At 50.4% G+C, this 25,584-nt stretch overlaps 1 protein-coding gene across 1 annotated transcript in view; it reads left to right on the top strand.

Annotated features, from left to right (window-relative positions):
• Window positions 1-20,212, top strand: part of ABTB2 (ankyrin repeat and BTB domain containing 2) — a 111,729-nt gene extending 91,517 nt beyond the window's left edge. The window contains exons 4-17 of the mRNA XM_038138043.1: window positions 3,554-3,706; window positions 5,342-5,507; window positions 8,554-8,643; window positions 9,083-9,184; window positions 10,584-10,680; window positions 11,340-11,475; window positions 12,468-12,694; window positions 13,379-13,557; window positions 13,915-14,020; window positions 14,171-14,273; window positions 14,715-14,805; window positions 16,436-16,504; window positions 16,905-17,018; window positions 18,271-20,212. Coding sequence (XP_037993971.1) covers window positions 3,554-3,706; window positions 5,342-5,507; window positions 8,554-8,643; window positions 9,083-9,184; window positions 10,584-10,680; window positions 11,340-11,475; window positions 12,468-12,694; window positions 13,379-13,557; window positions 13,915-14,020; window positions 14,171-14,273; window positions 14,715-14,805; window positions 16,436-16,504; window positions 16,905-17,018; window positions 18,271-18,468 — 1,831 coding nt within the window. The 3' untranslated portion in view covers window positions 18,469-20,212. The remainder of the gene's footprint in view (window positions 1-3,553; window positions 3,707-5,341; window positions 5,508-8,553; window positions 8,644-9,082; window positions 9,185-10,583; window positions 10,681-11,339; window positions 11,476-12,467; window positions 12,695-13,378; window positions 13,558-13,914; window positions 14,021-14,170; window positions 14,274-14,714; window positions 14,806-16,435; window positions 16,505-16,904; window positions 17,019-18,270) is intronic.
• Window positions 20,213-25,584: the final 5,372 nt, after the last annotated feature.

The following is a 25,584-nucleotide window of genomic DNA, read 5'->3' as shown; positions in this document are numbered from 1 at the left end:
CAGTGCTCCTGGAAATCCCCAGAAGAGCCCACTTCGGGGAATGATTTCTTTGTGATGGATGTCCCTGAAAGTCTGTGATCCCACAGCCTCTCCTGGAGATGCTGCATGTGCTCTCCACATGCCAGTCATGTCCAAAGCCATTCTAATGAAAGTACCTTTTCCAGGAAAAAGTTATCCTAAAACTTGCTGTAGATTCTCTGCCAAATGCTGCTTGGCCTCCTCGGCTATGTCTAAATAAAACAATGTGGTTCAGCTCAAAGGAAGGGGGAAAGCCCATGATAAAGTCTGTTCTTTCTCAGAGCGCTCTCACCCAGCTCCAGGGCGATCCCCTCGGGAGTGGAGTGGCTGTCCAGTTCCAGATGGAGGGAATTTCAGAGAGCTTACGGGTGGAATACTGACAGCCCATGACAGTATCAGACATCGGTGTGATCCTTCTCGAGGTGTACAGAAGAGGAGCAGTTCCTATTCTACTTTCCAGTCCTGTGCACAGTCCCAGTTCACGCTGGCATCGCTCCAAGACAACTTCATGGCAAAAAAACTGGAAGAAGCCATGGTGGCATTGTGCTTCCAAGAAAACTGAGGGTCTGTGTCCCCAGTGAGCTGCTGCTGGAATATGACAGCTTCCCAAGGCTGGATCGCTTCATGTGTGGAATTTAATGAGCTGCCAAATGCTTCTAAATGTCAGGAAGAGCAGAGGAGAATGGCACCGGGCAGAACACGGCACAGGCAGGAGCACACAGGCAGAAATTAATTCTTTAGCTTGCAGCATCTCCCAGTTAATTTTCCACTAAGGTTTCCCCCCTTCCCCTGCTGCAGACTGAAATGATCAGTGATTCCTCGGGGGCAGATGGATGCCCAGGTTCAGGGCCACAGGGTTGAGAACAGCATTTTATTTTCTAGGAAATGAGTAATTTCATTTATTTTCTTAGTGCAGCGTGACCCAGTGTTGGTGTTTCATTCAGCTGAACTGCACCTCTTCTTTCTGCCTCAGTCCTGGGATAATGCTGCTTATCTGGTGGGGTGTCAGCGAGCAAAGGAAGGTAAAGCTGTTCCCAGAGCGTGGCCAAGTTGGGAGAAAGGAAATAATTGGATAAAAGCAGGGGGAAAGAGTAAAAAGCCTGTCCTCAAGCTAGAAATTTTGCAGAGAAATGAAGTTTTTTCAGCAAAATAGCAATTGAAGCCATTATAGTGACCCTCGATAGAAAAATGAATAATAAAGAATGATTTATCCAATTTGCACAGCAATGCCAGTGTTGGGGTTTGGAAAATCAGGACAGCAGGATGAGAACATCCTTCCTGACACTGCATTTTGCATTCCAATGTCTGCTCCCCTTTGGACACCAGGAGAATCAGGCAGTCTGAGCTGTCACTTTTAAAGCCTTTGGAAAAAAAAATCTGTTAAGATTAAAAAAAGAAACAGAAGGGGGAAAAAAAATCTTCTTGCTATTCCTCCCAAAGCAAGTTTTCCACATCCAAAGTCTGCTTGTGTGGAAGCCATTTATAACCCTGGCACATGTGGATTTTCTGCAGAGTGGAAATTCCTTCAGGATAGGTGTTATTTCTGGTGCAGACTCCGTGGCATTTGCTGCTGGCTGACCACAGGTTCTGGCTGCCCAGGGCCTTGAGTCAGTCCCCAGGGTTTGATCAGGGACATGGTTCCCTGGCCAGCAGTGTTCCCACCATGGGAGTGTCAGGGAAGCTGGGATGTGGCCTGAATCTTTGTTTACCACAAAAGGTGGCGGATGGAATCTCTCACAAGATGAGCTTTTCCAGTGCTCCTGAGCGTTCCCAATCTAAATATAATTTAATTCTGTATTTAATTTTGATGCTTTTTTGCCTCCTTGGCCTACCTCTCTGCCCTCACCACCTCTGTGGAACTTTGAATTCCATGCTAGAGGCTCTGCAGAGTACATAGAAAAGATAAATAGTTATTTTGGCTCCTCTCTTAAGTACCTGCATTCAAAAAGTGTGAATGGCTCTTTTCCAGGCCGGATAAGAGTTGAACTTCTCTGGAGCAGAGAATTTGCTTAAAGGCATCTCCCAAATACCTGTGGACAATTCCTGCTCTTCCCTTAAGGTCAATCAGCTCTGAATTGGATGAGCTGGAATGATTCATCCCATCCCTTTGGGAAAGTCTTGGGAAGGATGAGCTGCTGGGTGATCTTCAAAGCGGTGATTGTAGCAATATCAGCAACCCTGACATTCTGATTCCCTGACAGAAAAGTGAACTGGTAACAGGAGAAAGTCAGTGTCCTGTTAGAAACACCCTGGCCCCGGGCAATCCAGGATCCGGTGCTTAAAACACCCCTGGTTTTGTAGAAGCTGTTTCACAACTCAGAAGAAAAGGAAGAGAAGGAGAAGAGGGAAAAATAGTGGGTGTGTTTGTGGAGTGATAGTGGCAGCGTTTCAGGGTGCACCTTGCAACTGGGAGAATTGGAACAGGCATATTTTTACAGAGTTGAGTTATTCCGGCTTGAAGGGTGTTCAAAGTCGTGATAAAGGGAGTTCTGCTTGTAAATCCCATTATGAGTAAATGGTTTCTAACGGGATTGGTGCAGCTCCCTCTTCCTGCCCTCACACATGTACACAGGCACAGCTTTGAAAATGCCTTTCATGGCTTCAGCTGCTTTCATTAATGCCCAAATCTGTTCATATTCCCTCATATATATATTTTTTCTCTCAGAACTTTGTAAAGTAATTAATCCTTTCTCCCCTCAGTTCTTTTCTTTTGAATGGTTAAATGGAACAGGCTTTTTTTTTGGTTTGGTTTTTTTTTTTTTTCCCACAGCAGCTAATGAAGTCGTTACTGGGAATAGGAGAGGTGTTTTCATTACAGCTGGCACTTCCAAGCCTTCCGCTGGGGTGGCAGGTATCCTTGGGGAAAAATCAAGCAGAATAGATCAGTCTGGCTGTATATTGAGAGGGTGGATGAGATGTGTTGTGTATGAGAGTATTATGGTAACTATACATTAATGTGTAATCTCAGTGCCGTGTTCATTCTTACAGCAGGAGTAAGGGGGGGCTAGCCACGAGCTGGTGCTGCTGTTATGACCTTATTTATATTCCTTTATTGCCTTGCAGCCCTTCATATTGACTAAAACCTCATTGTTCCGCCAGTTCCGTGGTGTGGAGGCTCAGGGGGGCAAAACTGAGGGTCAGGTGGGCAAAACTGAGCTCTGCATAAGAAAGGCAAATGGCAAAAAGCCGTGGGGATAGTGATAAGGTAAAGATTAAGGAGGCAGGACTGAATTAGCAAGGCTTGAAGTTGCAATCAGTCGAGGATATTTTTGGTGTTCCTAGCAGAGGAGCATAAAAATAATAATAAATAATAAATAATCCTGTGCTGCCTGTGGATTATTTAGAATAACAGACGCAGCTATCACATAAACTGCTCAGGTGACCGGGGCTGAGCGGCTCCTTCCCACAGCCCCGACCTTCCAGTCCAGTTTCCTTTCTCAGGTGGGATTTATCCCCCTTGCACACCCAGGAGCCCACAGCGTGTCCTCCGGCCTCAGCCCTTGTTCCCTAATGGATTTCTCCCCTCACTTCACAGCCCCTTCATGCTGCTGCCGCCGCTGATGGAGTGGATGCGCGTGGCCATCACCTACGCCGAGCACCGCCGCAGCCTGACCGTGGACAGCGACGACATCAGGCAGACGGCCAGGCTGCTCCTCCCGGGGCTGGACTGCGAGCCACGCCAGCTCAAGTACGTGGGCTAAGCTTTGGGAAGCTCCTCCGCTCCTTGGAGCTTCTTGAAACTTTTGTGGAGTGGTTTTGGTTCGCCAAGTTGAGGTTTCCCGGCCAACGCGCCAATTAGTGCGGTGGGTTCAGTGCTGGCCAGTCACCAGCACAAAAATGGACAATATTAAACAATAAAAGCTCTTGCTGCTCCAAAAGAGATGACAAACTCAGAAAGTCCCCTCTGTGGGCTGCAGCTCAGCTCACTCAGTCTCTGATCAGTCCCTCCAGTGCTGGAAATGCTGTGGCCCAGGCCCCAGTGTGCCACAGGTGCAAGCTCCTGGTGCTCAGGCACAGAATGTTCCTAGCTGGAAGGGACCCACAAGGATCATCAAGTCCAGCTCCTAAGAATTAGCACCATGCTCTAACCAACGGAGCTAATCTCAGGGTCATGCTTTCACTGCATTTTGCAGAAGCCAGATCTCGCTGTGCCGCACAGGCGATGCACGTTTAACCTTCTGCTACTTCCTGAGATCAAGGAACTTTGGCCAAACTCTGCAGCTGGGGCTGAAAGATTTTTTGTCTTTCTGAAAGTTAAATATGAAATGCAAGTATTTGGGTTCAGGGTTTTTCTGTGCCTCAGACTTAATTACAAGATTATTCCTTGCTTTATAAGATAGCTGGAATGAAAGATCTAAACTAGCAAAAAAAATAAAAAGTTAATTCCAAATTGCATTATTTGATCCTTTAAAACAGTCATTTCGTATCCAGCATGTTCAGGGGAAAAAAAAGGTCTTGAAACTGGTTTGTTTGTTTAATTGTTTATTTATTTATTTGTTCCTGACTTGCTGTGGGATAGGAACAATGTGCAAAGGCAAATTCCATCCCTTCAAAAACCTTTGTTTTCCGGAAGTTCACTGGATTTCAAGTGGAGTCATTTCACTTTTTTTTTATATTATTCTTCTTTTTGTCTTTCTTCTTACTATTATATAAAGTAATTACATTTTATTCTGGGTGACACTGTAGATTGTGATACCAGTTAGAACAAGATTATGGTATGATTTTATGAGAGATTCATCCTGAATCTTCTGTGTGAGGTGATGAGTGGCCTGTTCCTCTGGCAGGCTGTCCAGACTCTCCAGAGGAGGATGGCTGTGCTGAAAGCATCTCATTTATCAGAGGAACTTGGCAGGCTGATATCTCACTCACTGGGAGTTTGCTCGAGAGCCTGTGCTGGAAACCAGGCGGGTACTGTGGAAGGCATTCACCCCAAAATAACATCAAAGGGCTGAGCTTCTATTGCCAGCCTCCAGTTGGGAAGTGATCCTTCAGTGAAGGAGACACACTTCCAGGTCTGGAATTCAGAAGAGTCTGAGCAGACAGCCAGAGGATTTACAGTAATCCCTGGGCTCCTTCCAGATGACATAAAAGTTGTCCTGATAATCATCTAAAGGATAAGGATTTAGTAGATCCTCATAGAAACGTTCAAGCACTTCCTTCAGTTGAGTTGCTGGAAAAGTATTGAGGGTGTTCCCCTGCCTAAATTTGATTTTTATTTCATACTTTTAAAAATTTTTGATATTTTTTGTCCCTTAAAGACAAAGGATCCATTTATTTTTTTTATGATATGGGCACCATCCAGGAATTCTTTTGTCTTTCACAGGCCCGAATGCTGCTTCAGCTCCTTCAGGAGACTGGATGCTAAAGCTGCTACTGAGAAATTCCAGCAGGATCTGGGCTTCCGCATGCTGAACTGCGGGAGGACGGATCTGATCAACCAAGCCATCGATGCCCTGGGCCCCGACGGGGTGAACACCATGGATGATCAGGTGTGCCACAGGACAAACCCTCACCACCCCAAAACCCCCTGCATCGGCAGCTCCCTCCTTCCTTCCCACGTGGCAAATCAATGCCAGGTCGTGTTTGTTGCCTCTCCGAGGGTTTTTGTAATTCTAGCTCGTGGTTTAGGCTGAAAGTGCATCCCTTAAAACACAGAAAAATACTTCCCCACCCCATTCTTATGCCACCCCTCAAAAAAAAAAAAAAAATCCCATTGAAGCCCGGAGTGGATTGTTTATCAGCTGGAATGTCTTGTTCTTTGGATGGGCTGTCTCAGGCACTGATGGCAGGCAGGTTAACACAGGGGCAGTGAATGGAAAGTCTGATACGTGCTGAGAGGATGTCAAAGCAAAGTGGTTTCTTTTCCAGTGACACTCCCCTCTGGCTTAGCAGCCCAAATCATGGCTGGGTTAGTGAGGAGTGACCAAAAGGTGTCTTTGTCTCATGGCTTTCAGGCTCAGAGCAGTTTGGAATACAAGAAACGTCACTGAGGACCCCACCCCAGTGGCCTGGTGTCAGTCAGTGTTAGATTTGCTCATTGTCCATCATGCTGATGTGTCTGTTTATCCATTTTTAACTGTTCCCTGCTCAGCTACACTGAGCCATAGGGATTTGGTAGTCCTGGGAGTCTCTGGCTGCTTCTGCTCATGCTGTCAGTCCCATCAAGTAACAGCAGAGTCTGTCCTCTGGGATATCATTCAATGCATGGAATTAGCTTTTAATTTAAAAAAGGGGGGAAAAAAGCCACCTCTCCTAAATAAACACTCGTTACAGCTGTCACAGCGAGAAGAATGAGCTGTCACATCTCTGGAACAAGAGGATATTGAGCAGTGGGAAGGGTTTATGTTCAGGTAGAGAGGTTTTCTCACTGCCAGCATTTTACTGCAGTAACATTTCAGACCCAGCTCTGAACCTGGCACATCTTCTATAGCACTTCCCGGCATTCCTGCACTTTTAAGGGAAGTGTGAATGTATACACAAGTAGCAGAAACTGCTCCTGGACATAGCTGGGTGTGTAGTTGCCTTATTTATAAATCCAGTACCAGGAGCTTTGTGGTCACTGGGGTGGGTATCTTATCATAGATATTCACTTTAGTAAAGTGACTGAGGTGGCAGATTTATATTATGAAGGCTTCCCACTTCCTCTTTATATTTTTTTAAATAAGTTTTTGCAGTTCCTGTAGCCCAGAGGCCTCGAAGATTCTCTCAAAGATTATTTTGTGATTTGCGTTGTGAGCCACTGTGCCCTAACACCTCAGACACTGGTGCCAGGACTGTCACTTCTTGCTGCAGGATGTCTCCTACCTCTCATCCAGCCAGCAAACTGGGAGGTGTCAGCACAGAAATCCCTGTGGGCCTTCTTCCCAGGCTTCCCTTGGGAAGCCTGAGGAGTTTCTGCTGTCACTCACTGATGTCTCATCCTGTGGGTGGGATCGTCTTGCCAGCCCTGATGTGAGAGGGGCAGCTCTGTCATCTTTGGCCCTCAGAGACTCTTTTGGCACCAACAAAAAGGGCAGGACAGGCCCCTTCTGGAGACATTGTTGCTTGGAAATTCTCCACTTGACTCTGGAGCAACTCAGCTTTGTGTCCAAGCAAGTGCCTGCATGGCACTGCCCACCCCAGGCAAAGCTAAATCCAGGTTCTGGGAGTGAGCTCTGCTATAGCTGGAACAGGAACCCAAAGCTGGACTTTGCCACCAGCTTGTTTTGCTCCTTTTGGAAGAGAGTAAGACAAAGCCAGATGCCCAAACTTGGGAAAACTGACTTAGGCATGACAGAGCTGCTGGATAATTTACTACAAAGGCTTTAGATCCAGGCTGGGATTTTGACCACTCCCAGGGTGTGAGCATGTCCAGGATGTTCAGACCCACTTGCCCATCTGTGTACATGGAAATCTGTGGAAAAGAACTCAGAACATCCCCTCAGAAATGTGACTTCGGAGCAGGACGCTGTGTTCAGTTCTGATGGGGACCAACCAGCCCTCTGGTTTCAGGGGATTGGAGATGTTTAGGAGAACAATCTCTTCTTCCCTTTGCAAGGAGCAAGCAGGAAGTGCAAAACCAACATTAAAAATTAAAAAAAAAGGACGGTGTAAGTCTATACAAGTTTTAGAACCCTGCCTGGGGTTTGTGCCTGCACACCTGTGTTTTGAAGTCTCAGTTTATTTGTCTCTAATGAGTGTGGAGCCTCCCAAGCCCCACAAAAGCCAGAATATCTCACCGAGAAATATCCTCACCAGTGGAAGTGCCCCAAAGCAGGGAGCTGGGAGTTGTGGCTGCTTTGAAAAGCAGAGTCAAGAGCAGAACTCCTGTGCAAGAGATGTAATTCCATTTTACAGTACAGTTCCCATTAAGGACGAAGCTCTGTTATTGAACATTGCGCTGCGGAGATGCTGCCTGTAAAAAATTCAAATGCCTGCAGTAATTGAGGGGAGGGGGCAGGAAAGTGTAGGATGTGAGCAGGAATGGATTGTACCAGGCCATTTCCTTTGTGTCCTTGGCTACTTCAGGAATGAACTCCATAAGTAAGGCTCATTTTTCTCATAATTCATCTCTGAGCCGTCATGGTTTGCTGGTTAAGTAGAGGGAGGGAGATTTATGGGATTGAAATGCTGAAATATTGAGGCAAATAGGATTTTAGCAATGGGGAGAAGTTGCCAGATAAATTCATCGTCTGTATTTTTGTGTTGCTTTCTGCCTTCAGTTCATTTGGCTACAAATGAGCCAAGAAATGGCATTTCTTTGTTGGCAGCCTTGGGAAAGCTGGAGAGTTGTGGACAATACAGGGCTAGGATTTTCAGTGATCCTTTTTGTGTTCTTTCAGCCTTGTCCAGTGATGTTTTGTCCAGGTCATTTTCCAGTGTCAGTTGTGCCCCCTCTGCATAGAAATCAAAAATGCTTTATAAATACATGTATGCTGTCCCTACACACACTTTGTACATTAAGATTCAAACTCGCTGTGTCCATGACAGTGTCACTGTTGATAGGGATGGAAAGATAACTTTGGTTTGTTTTTATTTTTTGTTTCCTTTCTGAAGGGTATGACCCCCCTCATGTACGCCTGTGCTGCTGGAGATGAAGCCATGGTCCAAATGCTTATAGATGCTGGAGCAAATTTAGATATACCAGTGAGTAACCCTCTGCCCGTAATTATCCAGCTGTAAACTAACAGGAGTTCTGAAATCTCTCCTAGCAACTGAAGGCTTCAGTCCTGGAAGCTTCAAACAAGCATTTCTCCCAGAAACCATCACTTCAGGGATTTGGGAGGGGGGAGAACACCTTCCAAACCTCTTGGAGCACTCAGTGGCTCCAGTTAGGATTGGCACTGGCAAGTCTAGTGGGCAGGGGAGAGGGAGGGAAGGAGCTGCCACAGGGAGAAACCAGTGAGCCCTTAAAAAAGTCCCAGGGGATGGGGCAGAGCGAGTGCTGGTCACAGCGTTCTCTAAGTGACCCAAGTCCCCGTTCCCTGGGCCTGTCACTCACAGAGGAAGAAGCTGGTTCTGTGGAAGGCAGGGGAGGAAGGCAGGCAGGCTGCAGTGGGTAATGAGTGCTGCTTCCCTGCTCCAGGTGCCCAGTGCCTCTCCACGACACCCCTCGGTGCATCCCGACAGCCGGCACTGGACTGCGCTCACCTTCGCCGTGTTGCACGGGCACATCTCGGTGGTCCAGGTAAGATTCCAGCCAGGAATCCTTCCAGGAGGCACAGGGGACTGAAATGCAGCCCTGTGAGCCCTTGCTCCCAGCCTTCCTTAGCCTCCTAAACACCATTGAAAAAACTGCCTGCTGTTTAAAACAAGGAGAATGAAAATTGGTGGCATAATTCCTCGCAAGGCCTTGATAACAAAACGCAGCGTGTTTCTGTATTTTAATTTGGTTTCAGTGTTGCTCCAAAGCTCACTGCTCCCAAAACAGTGCTGCACCATCATTTCTTTGGTTTTAAGTAAACTAGTGCTTCATGTGGAGTGGTTGCAGGTTGGCTGTTTGATCAGGAGCTTTATAACAGTAGATATTAATTGGTTTATAAATTTACATGCAAAAATCCAGTGTGTGCTGATGTCTGCTCTAATGGCAGCAAATCATCTGTGACTTCCTTCATAATCCTTGAGAATTGCATGAACAAGACTTAAGCTGTTGTGGGATTTGAGCCTGTGGCATCCTCCCTGCTCCCTTTTCTGTGGAATTATCACAGGGGGCAGCAGGATGGGGTGGAGCCCCAGAAATGCTAACCCAAACTTCCAGGGGAATGAAAAACTGATCACAGCAGACAATCAATTGCTATTGAATTTAATTTACCTTCTGCTCAAAGGGAAGGCATAAAATTAAAAAAAAGTAAATGGAGGCTGCACACACTCATCTTTTGTTTGTGTACATTTGTACATAATTATAAAGATTAGATTCCACCTGGCAAACTGCCCGGGCAGCCTTTGGTATTCCAGAGGTTGGACAGCCTTAATTTATGTGTGAGATACGAGTTTGATTCTCCCAGGAGATGAAGCCAAGTGAATCAAAGCTCCTGTTGTGTACTGCAGTGCCCACAGTTGTGGCAGCATGGAATATCCTGATGGATACACACACACAGGGCTGATCCTTCCTGCCTGCCCCTGCCAGCACTGCTCTGGGTGCTCCAGAGCCTTCTGCCAGCCCCACCTGGCCATAAAACATCCCCATCACCCTGGCACCTTCTCCCTGTCACCTGGGAGGGGGCTCTTTCCCTCATGGCAGCTCAGTGAAAGCAGCTTCTGTGTGACAGTCCCTGCAGCTTCCAGGCCTCCCTACACAGGCTCCACGAGGTATGACCAGGCTGGGAATTCCCTGGGGGAGCTCTGCTTCCTGTGCACAGCATGGAGCTAGGATGGACTTCCTGCTCTGACTGCAGAGCCTTTTGGAGTTGGAGATTCCAACTGCACAGCCACGACCATAAAGGAGATTAAAAAAGGAGGAGGTGCTCTCCAGGCAGGCCCCCCTCACTCTGACCCCACTGGTTCTCCTTTCTAACACCCAGCCCTGGCTGCTTGGTCCTTCTGAATTGCTCTTTTCCCAACTCCCTGTCTTTCCTGTGCCCTTACAGCTGCTCCTGGACGCTGGTGCCCATGTGGAGGGCTCTGCCGTGAACACTGGGGAGGACAACTATGCTGAGACCCCCCTCCAGCTGGCCTCAGCTGCAGGTGAGCTCCCTGTGGCCTCAGCACTCTCCATCTCTTCCTGCCACCAGCCTGATGGGCCCCAAATGTCTGTTTTCCAGCTTGTCCCACTCTTGACTCCTCCCCAGAGCCCCCCCAGCAGAGCTGATGGCACCAATTCCTTCACAAAGCACTGTCAAGGAACATAAACCAGCCTCTGTCTAGTCTGGGCATGTCTGTGGGCCTAAGCAACACCCAGATGTGAAAAATTAACAAGTTTCCATTCAGCCTGGGGAAAAATAACTGTTGTATAAAGAAATTGGGGTTGTTAGTTTATTAAATGCAGGTAAAAATTCTGCATTTCTTCTAGTGGGCTGTCAGGAGCTGAGCATTCTGAGAACAAGTCTGTGCTGGCCTTGTTTGTCAACACTTCTCACCTCAAAGTGGTTTTAGTTTCTTTTGTTTCTTTCTCTGTTATCTTTGTGCTTTTATGAAGATGAGTGGCTGGCTTGCTCTTCTCCAAGCTTTATGGAAGGAATGAAATAGGCCTCCTCCCCTCCCAGTGACACCCAGTGCTGGATCTCCTGCCACCACGCCCTACTCCCTCTAATGGAAACAGAGCCAGGGATTCCTGCCTGTGGCCAGTGCTGTGTTCTGTGCTTCCACAGAGGGACCATCCTGATGTTCCTGTCCTTTTTCCCCAGGGAATTACGAGCTGGTCAGCCTGCTGCTCAGCAGGGGCGCCGATCCGCTCCTGAGCATGCTGGAAGTCAACGGGATGTCATCGTCACTCCACGAGGACATGAACTGCTTCAGCCACTCAGCAGCACACGGCCACAGGTAGTGCTCTGCTCCTGCTCAGGACAGGGCTTTTTTTGCACTCTGGGTGTTCCGTGTGACTTTGTGACCCAAACCCCTGCGTGTGCAGCTCAGCAGATGGGGTTAAGACTCTCCTGACAACAAAGAACAAAGATCTTTCTTTGCTGTTTCTGCTCCTTACGCTTGCTGGTCTGGCTCTGCAGCACTGAGAGTGAGCTGGTTTTAAGCCCCACATCAGCAGACCAAGTCCCACCTAAGGACAGGTTGTGAGATCAGGGTTGTGAGATCCTGGTTCATGTTCTGAGATGGAATCTAATCAGGTTGAGGTGGCAAGCATAACTTACAGCAGAGCCTGGGTGTCTGCATCTCTGCATCAAGCAAGAGGTGAATCATTAAACCAGCCAGCCTGGGCCCTCCAACCTTGTTTTCAAGGTGGTTGTTCAGGAATAAGACATGCAAGCTCCTCCAGAAATCTCTGTGTTCCCAGAAAAAACCTTAGTGAGATCCAAGGCTTGTTCTGTCGTAGGATGGGATGGGGTGATCCTAAAGCTGGGTCCTTAAATAAGCTGGATTTAGCCCCAGGGAGTGGTGTGGGTACACGGAGAGCACAGCTGGTGGCAGTGCAGCAGCACAGGGAGTGCTGGGTGGCCCTGCCGGGCTGGGGAATGTCAGGAGCAGCTGTCCCCAGCTGGGTGAGGGACACCCATGATGCAAACTCCCCAAACAAGACACAAACAAGAAAGTCTGTTTCTTGCAACTGCCGTGTGAAATTCCAAACAAACCCACCATGTGAGGAGTACAGGCCATGGTTTTGCCCTTGCTGAGGGGCACCAGTTTGTAGGATGTGGGGTAGGGATGGACAAGTGGTTTCCATGCTGCTCCACAGTGCCAGCTGTCTTTGGGAAGGAAATTATTATTTACTGAGCCGGATCCCTAATCCCAAATCCCCACAGTCCTGTCTGAGTCGTTAAAATTTCCTTTGTTAGTGAGTGAAACCTCTCGTCCCTGCTCAGGAACGTCCTGCGCAAGCTCCTGAGCCAGCCCCAGCAGGCCAAGGGGGATGTGCTGTCCCTGGAGGAGATTCTGGCCGAGGGGGTGGAGAGTGACACCTCCAGCCAGGGCAGCTCCAGCGAGGGGCAGGTGCGGCTGTGCAAGACGCGGATGAAGGCTCTGCAGGAGGCCATGTACTACAGCGCCGAGCACGGCTACGTGGACATCACCATGGAGCTCAGGGCACTGGGTGAGCCCTTCCTTCTCAGCATCTGGCATAAAAAAACCTTCCTTTTCTGCCCCTCTCGCTTAGAAGAGCAACAACTGCAAAGCTGTCTAATCTAAATTTTAAAAGTGTTTAAGGCTCCTCACAAGTGGGTTTTTTTCCCCAAAATTCCTGCTGCCCTGGTTTGTCCCTCACCCTTGGTCGGATCCTCTGTTCACACGGATCAAAAGGAAGGGGCATCTCTCCCTGTCAGATACTTACACCTAAAATTCACTGTTTATTGATGGTTTAAGGTGAAGGAACAAAAATGATATCAAGGTAGGAGGGAGAAAAGCTTTGAGGCTTGTGTGTAACTGGGAGAAAAGACCTCACACCACAGTTGCGTGGCATTATGTATCCTCACAACTTCAGTTCAAATTTGTCTTGTGGTTCTGACTAACCATGAAGCTCAGAGCAAAACAGGGAGTCTCTGATCCTTAAAAATCAGCAGAAATGTCCAATTTATGATCCTGCTGCCAATCCTTTGTCACTTAATCTGTCAGTGACCCAGTTCAGTCACCTTTAATATCAGGATAAAAATCTATCTGCTCTTAGGATGTAGGTAGAGCTACTTCAGTGCTGCCAAGTGTTAGTAATAGGAGCAGGATAATCTCCTCACAGGTGCTTCAGGAAATCATCTTTCACTGTCCCTTTTTCCTGTGGCTGCAGGAGTGCCCTGGAAGCTCCACGTGTGGATCGAGTCCCTGCGGACAACCTTCTCCCAGTCCCGCTACTCCGTGGTGCAGACCCTGCTGCGGGAGTTTGTCACCATCAAAGAGGAGGATTACAACGAGGAGCTGGTCAGTGAGGGGCTGCAGCTCATGTTTGACATCCTCAAAACCAGCAAAGTGAGTCAGAGTTTTATAACTGTGCCACAGCTGAGCGTTCTGGGGTTTTGCTGTTGTTGTGCACAACAGGCACAGGGGAATGGCTGGGCAAAGTCCCTCGGAGTTATGGCACGGGAAGCATTTATCTCAATTCATAAAGAGCCTCCAGACAAACACACACTTCGGGGAAGCTCTGCAGCTCTATATACCTCCATAACTCCACAGATATTGTAATTCTGCCTTAATTTAAAGCTTGTCCCTCTGTGGGGAGGTAACTCCTGTAGGGCGCAGCTGCTGTGAGCCCCAGGTGAGCCCTTACGGCACATTTGGAACCTGCTCAATGGCAAGTTGCTGATCCCTGTTCCATCCTCTTCGCAGAATGATTCCATCAACCAGCAGCTGGCATCCATCTTCACCCACTGCTATGGCAGCAGCCCCATTCCCAGCATACCCGAGATCCGAAAGACTCTGCCAGCTCGGCTGGGTAAGGTGCTCACCTCAGCAGTGAGCTTCTTTTGGTTGCTGCTGGATTGGGGTTTTTTGTTTGTTTGTTTGTATTTATTTATTTATTTTCTGAAAAGCATGCACAGTTAAAAAAAAAATCACCGTTTTTTTTTGTCTCATTACCCAACAGATCCTCACTTTCTGAACAATAAAGAAATGTCTGATGTAACTTTCTTAGTGGAAGGGAAGCTCTTTTATGCACACAAAGTCCTACTGGTCACTGCATCTAACAGGTGAGTCACTAAGCAGAGACATAATGAATCCAGCCATGATTATCCCTGAAATCATGTGTGGTAGATGGAGTGTACATATCCAGCCATTCCCTGCCTTCCCATTCCTTCTCCCAGAGTTTGCAGGGAGAGCTGCACTTGCTCCAGCTTTCCTGGAATCTCACACTGCCCTGGTGCACTTGCAGTTTGCAGTTTCTTTCTGTTCTTGGCATAGAAAGAGGGTTTTCCACCTGTCCCAGAGTGGGATTAGATCAGATCCTGGCCATTTACAGTTTTAAATTGTCCCTGAACTAATCATCATTAAATTAAAGGAAATGTTTCGATCTTCAGCTTGCAAAGAACAAGGAGGGATCTTTGTTTTCCCCTTGTTTGTGATGAGTGTGTGGCACACTAATACAGTTAAACCAAATCTTCTCAATGAAATCTGTTGAAAACCATTCCCAGGTTCAAGACACTAATGACCAACAAAACAGAGCACGATGGCCACGGCAGCAAGACTGTAGAAATCAGCGATATGAAATACAACATTTTCAAGGTATGGAACTTAATTCCACTCTTTCTTTATTCTTTTTCATCTTATTTTTCTCAACTGCTTGGAAGGTAAGACAAACCCAAGTAGTAATATCATAAGCAGATAATAAGTAATGCCATAATTAGATAATACTGCAAGTAGAAGTGGAGTACCTTTCAACAGATCTGAATTTTAGGAGTTTTCTGAAATACCCTTTTTCCAAAGTTGCAGCCTTAAAACAGACTCTTCCACTCCATATTCTTATTGTCTTCCTCGGCAGCTGACTCCTCCATAAAGCAGGAGAAACTAGTCTTCTACTGAAAAGTAGTTTTATACTTTTAATACCCCATTTTCATACTTTTTAAAACACCATTTTCGTGCTTTGCTAAGCAAAAAGTAACTTATTTACAGCAGCTGCATTGCCAGGCTTCATATTAATTCAGATCAGACGATAAGAAATCAATGGTGTCCATGTCAAGAAAGGCTCAGAACTGAGAATTGTGCTTTGCTTTTATGACATTTCCATATTTAGTGGAGGAACAGGGAGATGAGAAGTGCAGAATAGGTCATGTAGCTGCTTCACTAAAGGGTTGAGGGTTTTTTTCTCTTTTTATAAGCAAACAAACCTGGTCTGTTGGTCAGCAGTGCTCTCATCTCACTTGAGGGAAGTAAGTTGACCATGAGAACACCTTTGCTCTGCTTGTAAGGGGCTGTACAAGTTTTGTGTTGGATACATGACATCTAAATTTTGCACTTTCAAGCCACAGCAGAGAAGAAAACATAACTATTGAAACCAGCTTCCTTAACAGCATTTGTACATCAAAAGGTTTCTAAAGATAAACTTGGGCTTCAGTGGAGGGAGAGAGACAAATCAGAAAGAATTGAAACAGTGAACTATTTCACAATTTTATGGTAAATACAGTCAGAGGGGTTAAGGAGAGGTGGGCTCAGGTAGGATGGAGGATGCTGAGCCACCAGAGATGTGGGTAGGGCTCTGCTGGCAATAGCCTTGCTCTCGTGTAACTCTGTTGAATAAGGCAATCTCACAAGGAGCAGCTTAGTTTTGTTCCCAGCCCTGTTAGGAATGGCAATCGGAGCTTGCAAGCTCCACCCAGCACCCAGGACACTTCTGTGATCCAACACCAGCTCCATTCCCTCCCCTGACACTGTCTGAGCTGGGGGTGGCACATGCAGATCAAAGAGCAGGAGCTGCCTCTTGCTCTCCCTGCAGACAATTAATGCCTTTTCCTCCAGGCCTGGAGAGGGGCTGGAAGCTGATTAGAAGCCCAGCAGGGGAGGCAAGTGGCTGGGAGGTCCCCGGGATGCTCACGCTGGGCTCGCTGGCAGCTCCGCGCGTGACCGGCCTGCCAGGCTTCAGCAGCCCGGATCCCAGACAAGGACAGTGGCGTTGCTCAGAGACACGCTGCCACCCCCAGCCCCAAATCCCCAGCAGGGCCCTTTTCAGGGCCTAAGAGAAAAAGGACTGTTAGAAAGCAGCAGATTTGCTACGCTAGGGAGGGAGGAAAAAGCCACCAGTGGAGGTGAGAGCCGGCACAGGACACGATTCCCGTCTGCTCAGGAAGGGGAGCACAGCCATCAACAGCTCCTTGTGACTGCCGTGATAACTTCATGCCTGGCCTTCTTCCCATTCCAGATGCTGATGCAGTATTTATACTATGGAGGGACAGAATCCATGGAAATTCCCACCACTGATATCTTAGAGGTGAGAGAGCTTTTTCTTCCAAGTCTTGCCAAGTGCGCTGGGGCATAAAACAGAGTTGAAAGGCAAAATCCAGGAGCTAACAGCAGGCTCCCATTCAGTCCAGAAGCATATTTAACGCTTGGAAATGAGCTTTAAAGTTTCAAAACATCACTGCTTGGTGTTTCTGTGTCGTGCTGACAGAAAGGAGAGCAAATATGCTTGTGGGAGGAGCTTTTGCTAAGAGGGGAAATGTGTCAGTCTGTCACTTCAGCATGGAGCGGCCTTTTTGCTGTTTGATGAGGACTCGGCCATTAAAACAGCGAGTCAGAGACTCTTCAGAGAGGAAATCATCCGTCCTGTTTGCCTTCTCCAGGCCTTTCAAGCCTCATGATCTCAAATAGCCTCTCTCTTGTCCCCGTAGCTGCTGTCGGCTGCCAGCCTGTTCCAGCTGGACGGCCTCCAGAGACACTGTGAAATCCTCTGTGCCCAGACCATCAGCATGGACAACTCTGTCAACATCTATAAATATGCAAAGGTAGATCCAACCCCCCTGGTTTGAAAACCCCAGTGAGCAGCCTATGTGCTGCTGGTGGTAGCTAAAAACCCCAGGTGGGCACCCTCCCTGCAGGTAACTCCTCCCAGCCATGACACGAGGGAGATAATTCCCAGCTCCAGGCTGGAAAGTCCTGCACAGCCCCGGTGTGTTTTCTTGTCTGGAGCAATCATGGATGAAATGGATGGGGCATCCCTGCAGAGTAGGGGAAAGCTGTCTTAGCAGGCTGATACAGCAACATCAGCAAATCCTGTGGGATTCAAATCCTGGGAGCAGCAGGGGCAATTGATCACACCACAGCAACTACAGAGTAAACCCTTTCCTGGCACCTCTGCTGCTAGAGAATATTATTTTCAGCTCCAAAAGGAGCATATTCTCTGTAGCAAATAACGTAAATCAGAGAAATACTCTGCCCTTGCTGGAATTTTGCAGGATCAGATCCCTTAAAGACAAGGAGAAAACTGCACAAAGGGCTGGGAATGATTTTTTTCCCACTGTGTGTGTAGTGTCCCACTGATGCTTTTCAGTTTCTCTCACATTGGGCTGGTTTCTTTCAGACCTAAAATTTAACAGTGTGCAGTGGTAAAAAGGGGAAACAGCATTCCCTACTGGCCATTGTGTACTTTGCCTTAAATTATCATTTGCACGGAATTCCCAGGAAGAGGCTGTGCGTGCACAGAGCTCCTTAATATTGAACTTGAGTTTCATTGTTCTCGTTACTGATCCTGAAGCAAAAGGAGCCAGATCCCAGGCAGAAATCACCCCGTGATGGTTCAGGAGTGCAGCATCCCTGTTCTCCTGTGTTCAGCCCCTCCTTGTAGGGAAGAGGCTCCCGTCCTGTGACCCGTGTCCTGATTGCCCCGAGCCCTGCTCACCATCTGCCGGCGCAGCAGCGTTGTTGTGTGTTGTGGCTCAGCCAAACAGGTACCTTGGCCACCTCATCAGCCAGCTGCTCTGCTGCAGGAAGGGAAGGGGCTGGAGTGCAGGCCAGCAGCCCTGCCAACAGCAGGCCGGCAGGGGAAGGAATTAAAAAAGCCTGGATGCCCCCCTGCAAAAAGCACCAGGAGAAATGATCAGACGAAGTCTTGCCTTCAGTGCTTTTCCGCTGTTACTCCTGTCTTTTAATGTTTTCTAAGAGAAAAAAAGGAGGAAAGCATTAGGAATGAGTGGCTCAGGGATGTCATTTAGGTCTGTGACGTACAGGAGGGGTTAATAGTCCTGCTGTCTTCCTCAGATTCACAATGCACCAGAACTGGCCTCTTTCTGCGAGGGCTTCTTCCTCAAGCACATGAGCTCCCTGCTGGAGCAGGACTCGTTCAAGCAGCTCATCTACAGCAGGAACAGCAAAGTGCAGGGCCTGGACCCTCTGAGGGACCTGCAGGCAGCCCTGGCCGGCCGCCTGCACTCGGTGTATGTCACCTCCAGGGTGTGAGGCAGCCCCGGTTTGGCTGGCAAACCGCGCCGGAGGCGTCGCTGGGGCTGCCCTGCCTTCTGCATCTTCCTGAGAGTGCCCTGGAGCCTGGAACGGGCACCCCCCGTGCCGAGGGAGGGGAGCTGGCTTCTCTGTGCTGCTGCCGCCGCCGCAGGAACGACACTGTCACACCAACCACGCTGCCACGGCCCAAACACCAGCTGGGGTGCAGGGGAGAGCCCGAACCGCAGCCACTGGCGCTGCCCTTTCCACGAGCACGGCGCCGGGCTGTGGAGAAAGAGGCAATTGAGCTAAGCCCAGCACTAATACGTGGGCTTAGGTTCATCCACACAGATGTTTTCCTTGTAAAAAGGCTGCCTAGAAGGAGTTTGCTGATCCTAAAGCCCATCCCACGAGCCATCTGTCTGCACACAAATACTTCCCCTCAGTAGTCCCAGCGTCTGTGCGTCGCAACAGACTGACAGAAACTTCCCCCCCAAACTGTTTGCACCTTGAGAGAGAGGTTTTGTATGTTCAAAGCTGAGTAGAAACTAATACTAACACTGAAATTACTCACTCTTTAAGCCTAATATGAGGAGCTGAGCTGGGGCAGGGAGGGGAGGGGAGAGTTGGGGGTTTGAGTGTTTTGAAATACAGTTTCACTGTGCCAGTTGTTAATCCAGATCTGTTTTGAGGAGAAAGAAAAAGACTGTCTACCCTTTTGCTGTAAAGGTCTGACAGTGTCAGTCAGTCACTTTTTTCACCTTAAAAGCCTGTTTCTGAACATTACCTGTGAGACCTGACGTCACGAAAGACATTTCGTAGAGTGCTCAGGTGTAGCAGGAGCTGGCAATAGGCTGAAAAACTGCCCAGTTGCAGTAAGAGCAATAAAAGCCTCCCCTGGCCTCCAAAGAACATCCAGCTCAGTGGTTTGCTCTCTCTCTGGAGCTGCTTGGGATTAAGGAAAGACCTCCAGCTACTTCCACTGAGCTGTGCTAAGCACCCACCAAAAATCATTTGCCAGAACACTTCCATTTGTTGTAGACGGGGGAACAAGAGGAAACCAAGTTTTCAGTGGAGAACTATTTATTCCTTATTAGAAATTCAACAATTTATTCCCATTGTATCTAAACACAGTGGAAGGAGGAGGCTCAGCTGGGCCCAGGCTCCAAAGCCCAGCACAGACACAGTTTAGATAAAGGGAAGGAGAAGGAACCACCAGCATCTCCCAGCAAATCCATCAAAATCTGACACGGCCTTGTTCCTAAAGGATTTACACAGAGGCAAATTGCATGCATGGATAAGGATTTTTAGTCAGCTGACAGGTTGGTCAGGGCACACTCCCTTTGTGCTTTAGGTACACATCTGCTGAACATCACCAGCTCCAATAACCCTATTTATTACAGAAAGCCATACAGGAGGGTCAGAATTATCACTGAGAAATGCCACAGAAGGCTTTATTTTGGAAAGTATTTTCAAGTAGCTGCTCCAGCTATCTGTACAAATATGTAGGTCCTCTTTTGTTGCTGTAATATTACAATGCTTTGTTTAATTGTACATTAATGTTGTCATTTATGTAAATGTACCAGGATTTTATTAACAACGTAATTTTAAAATACACAGTTGCTGTTATTTATTCTGTTCCTCTAACAGTAGGGAAAAAAAAAGATTTAAAGACACTTGTGTAGAAAAGGCTGTTGCAGTTGAAGCATCTTAAATTGGTTTTAGTGTACATATATCTAATTTTAGGGATACAGAGGTATTGATTCTCCTTCCTAGGCTCAGACATTTTTGTGAAGTTAAAAAGATTAACTTGCATTTTTCCCTAGCTGGAATAAGACTACCTGCTTTCCAGCAGAAAGCAGCAAATGGTAGTGTCCAAGAAACCCCTAATTTCCAGGATTCTTCTCTGCAGCAGGAACAACAGTGAGGGTTAAAGTAAGTCTTAGGCCAGAGGTATTAAAAAAATAAACAGGTGATGCTTCCATGTCACCTCAGATCGCAAAGGCCAGAAGGGCTCTGGTTGATGCTCTGTGGGAGGATTGATGACAGAGCACAGGACTCACCCAAGAGGTAAGAAGTATAAAACCTTAAGAGCAAGAATTTGACCCAGAAGTATCCTTTTTTTCTCCTTATTTGGAAACCTGCCAGCATAAACAGTGACTGGTTCTCAAGAATCATGGAATACAAACACCTCAGATTCCCTTTGGAGCACTTTAATGAGTAGGCTAAACAGAAATTCCTTGTGAAACCAGTTGTACACTGCCTGTGTTTTATAGACTGCTGCCCGGGGAGCCTGAGAAAGTACCAGAGCAGTTTGCCCAGCTTTGGGGAAGCACGGAACTTTACTGGCCACAATGACATCATTCCAGGGAGCAGAGGAAATAAACATCTGCCTGAGCAGGCTCGATGACTTCCAGCCTGAAATAAAGGCCTTTTTACTCTCTAATAAGGCTTTGCACAGCAGGCAGGCCCTGGCTAATGCAGCAGCACCGCTCACAGGCTCTCTGCCCTCGCCAAATGCTGCCCGGGCAGGCAGACACTGCTCCCTGCACCTGCCACACACACAGCCTGTGTCTGCGGGGGGACACCCCGGGGAACGGGGCAGCAGGCTGCTGTCACACTGCTTGTGGCACAGGAGAGGGCTCCAGAGCTGGACCTGCCTCCCCAAAGGGCAGGGGTGCAGCCTGAGGGATCCATTGATCCACAGGATGTTGCATTCGGTGTTATTTGCTCAAGAAAAAGAAGGGCAGAAAAAAAGGTATCTTGTGATAAAATCGCAGCAGAGCAAGGAAAAAGGAGTGACACATCCTAGAGCTGGAGCTGGAGTCATCTCAGTGCTGTCCCTATTCCTCTGTTCCAGGCACAGGATTTCACCTGCTGGTGCTCTCTCCATGCTTAGCTCAGGCAGGAGAAGGGTTCCCGTGTCCCTGTCTCCATCCACAGCCTGGCACCCACACGAAGCCCTGCCCACACACCAGAGCCCTCACCGAGACAGCCCTGCGATTCCCAGGAGCACAGGCAAGCAGAAACCCAGCTCTGGAAGTTAAAATCTCCCAAGGGAATATCACCAGGGCCGAATGGAGGGGACACACCTTCCTCCTGCCCCTTACCCACACAGCTCCCTTCTCCCTGACGCTGCTCTGGGATGCCGGACCTGTCCTGGCAGCAGCCTCAGCTTCCCTGGATCCGCTCCCTGCCAGGACACGGCCGGGCTCAGCTGGCTCCAGCTGGCAGAAGAGCTCAGGGCTTCCAGTGACAAGTAGGTCACATCTCGCCGCCACCTGCAGGGAGCTGCTCAGCCAGACGTGGCTGCCACATTTGCCTCCAATTAGCCACGGGACCCCGTCACTGCGGGCGAATGGTGGGCGTGGGAGAGGAGGAGGGATCCTGCCGCAACGGGATCAGCGGTCTGGAACGGCCAGACACCCATGGAGGGTGTGGGACAGGCCGGGCACTGGTGCAGCTGGGTGCTGGCGTGTGCAGAGACTTGTCCTGGCCTGTCCCCGCGCTGGGACAGGCTCAGGCTGAGCTGGCTTAGGCCGGGATTAAAGGCACGCTCTGCAATTAGAGGCACACCCGGCTCCTTCCGGCATTCCCGGCCCCATCTGCGCAGGGTTTGGAGAGAGGGAATGGTGAGGGTGTTCATCCCTAGTGTCCAAGGCCATCTCTCTGCTTGTCATTCCTTGGAATAACAAAAACATCCTTTCCCTAATGCATCAGGATGTTTCCATCCCTTTTTGAGAAGGGAAATACACCTAGAAACGGTAGGATCCTAAGGATTTCCAGGAAAGCAACGCAAGGACAGAGATGAGGGTGTAAGCTTCCAATTTAAAAATTATTTGATGGACATGGGAATTCTTGTCTGTTTATGGGATTCTTGTATGTTTTATAACTCCCCTTTTTATTCCTGGGATAATTTTAGATTTTTTTTTCCTTCATCAAATCATTTAAATTTGAGAGGAAACAATGCATAATTATTGCAGGGAGAGATGGTGCAATCATCATGGAATGGTTTGGGCTGGAAGCCTCACCTCTGAGCCTGTCCTGGGCTGGCTCCTGTCCTTCGGCCACTCGCTGCAGGTGGACATGGAAGTGATGGAGAAGTGCAGGGAATGCTGGTTGGTTTTCCCTGCCTGTGGCAATCGGGCCATTCAAAAGACTGATTGACCTCTTCCAGCAGGGAAACATTTAAACAAGAGGTGCCAGAAAGAACTGGAGCTTCTGCACAATGAAATCTGCAAGAATCCAACTTCAAATCCCCTGGATTGTCACTGGTCCAACTTCCATGGACTGGTCACCGTGGCCAGGAGTGTCCAATCCTGCTGGAATGCACTGGACCAGGATGTCATTTTCATTTTATGCTGGTAAAGACTCTCTGGGTGACCCCCAGTGACTGGAAGGAGCAGACTGGGCTCCCAGGGCACCAGTTCCAGGCGTTCTATTTTTGGGAATAGCACAGGAGCCTTTCCCTTGCCCAGAGGAGCAGCCAGTGTTTCCCTGTCTGGGACAAGGGAGGTGCAAAACACGCTGGGTCAGTGCGAGAGCTCGCGGGGAGAGGGCCATCCATGGGGATGGGAGACTCCCGCTGCAGTTCCATTTCCCTGCAGGCACGGACAGCTGGTGCCGAACCAGGACAAGGCGATGTCCCCGGCCCCAAATAGGCCGGGCCGGGGCCCGCTCAGGTGCGCGGGGCGGGAGCGAGGGGATTGAAACCCCCGGGAGCCGCCCCGGCCGCTTGTGCTCGCTCAGCGCTCGGTGCGGGGGGCAGCGCCCGGGCCGGGCTCCTCCGGAGGGGCCCAGGTGAGGCACGGGGGGCTCGGGGTCCCGTCCTGTACCTCCTTCTACCCCTCCTTCCTCTTGCCCTTATTCCCTTTTCCTGCCCCTCTTTCTCCCTCCCCTCCTCTGTGCCCCTGTCCGTGTTTCCCCCGCAGCCGCGGGGCTCGGGGCGCCGCAGAATAAAGCCCCGCGGGCCGGAGCGCGGCGCCCCCGCTGTCCCTGGAGCCCCCACACGGGGCCGGGCCCGCTCGGCGGGTCCCCCCATCCCGGTCCAACACACCGCCCGACAGCGCCGGGGCTCCGGCTGTCCCTACATCACACTGGGGGTCCCCGGGGCAAGTCCTGCGAGTCCGAGCTCAGAACTAAAACCTGAGGTTTTTTCTGGGACCAAACTCAGGAACGGCAATGGCGGAGCCCGGGGAGCGGCGGGGCCGGGCTCGGAGGCGAGCGGGGAACGGGGACAGCCCGAGCGGACGGGCGAGAGCCTCGGGGTTTCGGTGTCCCGGTGCAGGGATGGGTGTCCCGGTACGGGGATCGCTGTCCCGGTACAAGGATAGGTGTCCCGGTGCAGGGATGGGTGTGCCGGTGCAGGGATGGGTGTCCCGGTACGGGGATGGGTGTCCCGGTGCAGGGATGGGTGTCCCGGCGCATGGATGGGTCTCCCGGTACGGGGATGGGTGTCCCGGTGCGGGGATGGGTGTCCCGGCACAGGGATGGGTGTCCTGCTGCAGGGATGGGTGTCCCGGCACAGGGATGGGTGTCCCGGCGCAGTGATGGGTGTCCCGGTGCAGGGATCGGTGTCCCTGCAGTGATGGGTGTCCCGGCACAGGGATGGGTGTCCCGGCGCAGTGATGGGTGTCCCGGTGCAGGTATGGGTGTCCCGGTGCAGGGATCGGTGTCCCTGCAGTGATGGGTGTCCCGGTGCAGGGATGGGTGTCCCGGTGCAGGGATGGGTGTCCTGCTGCAGGGATGGGTGTCCCGGTGCAGGGATGGGTGTCCCTGCAGTGATGGGTGTCCCGGCGCGGTGATAGGTGTCCCGGCACAGGGATGGGTGTCCCGGCACAGGGATCGCTGTCCCTTGCCGGGACACGGAGCGGGAGGGCGGCAGCAGCGGGAGCCGCGGGCAGGGGACACCGGAGCTGCCTCGGCCGAGCGGGGCCCGGGGCGTCGCTGCGGGGCGGATTCTGTAGGGGCCAAAATGAACATTTGGGGCAGAATCTGAATGAATGTGCGGGGGACAGAGCGCACACTGGGGTGAGGATGAGGCGGACGGTGCTCTCCGGAGGGAGCGGCTCGGGCTGGCTCTGTGTCGCTGTGAATAATTTGCTTTATGGAACGGGACACCTGAGGCTGCCGCGGGAATCCGGGGCTGGAGCCGGGAGGGAAACCTGCTCTGACTGCGGGAAGGGGAGCGGGGGCCAGGCGGGGCTTCCGCCGGTCACTGGAGCCGCCGCCGTGCAGCGATGTGTCAGGATGTGCAGCGAGATGTAAGGGACATACTGAGTGTGGGTTACCGATAGCGATACATAACGGAGCTACGGAACGATCGTATAGCGAGATACAGACAAACCCCCCGTGATCCTTCTGCCAGCCCCGCCGTGTTTCAGGATCTGGGGAAGAGCCGGGCTCTGGACAAGGCTCCCGGGCACAGCGGGAATTCCGGGGGTCCTGTGCGGGGCCAGGAGTTGGACTCGATGTTCCCCGTGGGTCCCTTCCTGTGCTCGGAGGGCGGCTCGGGCCCGGTCCTGCCCGCGCTGTCGCGGCCCCGCGGGCTCCGGGCGCGGTGAGGCCGCGGCCGCCCCGGGACAGCGGCACCGCCGGGCCGGGAGCGCCGCTGCTGCCGCCCCGCGGGGAGCGCCCGCCACTGCAGCGGGACCGGCCCGGAGCGGCGTCCCGGGAATGCTGGGACAGCCCGGGAATGCTGGGGAATCCCGGGAATGCTGAGACACCCCGGGAGTGCTGGGGCATCCCGGGAATGCTGAGACACCCTGGGAATGCTGAGACAGCCCGGGAATGCTGAGACAGCCCTAGGAATGCTGAGACACCCCTGGGAATGCTGAGACACCCCGGGAGTGCTGAGACACCCCGGGAATGCTGGGGCATCCCGGGAATGCTGAGACACCCCGGGAATGCTGAGACACCCCGGGAATGCTGGGGCATCCCTGGAAATGCAGAGACACCCCGGGAATGCTGAGACACCCCGGGAATGCTGGGGCATCCCTGGGAATGCTGGGGCATCCCTGGGAATGCTGAGACATCCCGGGATTGCTAGGGCATCCCTGGGAATGCTGAGACATCCTGGGAATGCTGGGGCACCCCGGGATTGCTGGGGCATCCTGGGAGTGCTGAGACACCCCG

Source organism: Motacilla alba, chromosome 5 (genome assembly GCF_015832195.1).
Source record: "Motacilla alba alba isolate MOTALB_02 chromosome 5, Motacilla_alba_V1.0_pri, whole genome shotgun sequence".
Classification (NCBI taxonomy): domain Eukaryota; kingdom Metazoa; phylum Chordata; class Aves; order Passeriformes; family Motacillidae; genus Motacilla; species Motacilla alba.
This window is presented reverse-complemented; position numbering and strand designations above follow the sequence as displayed.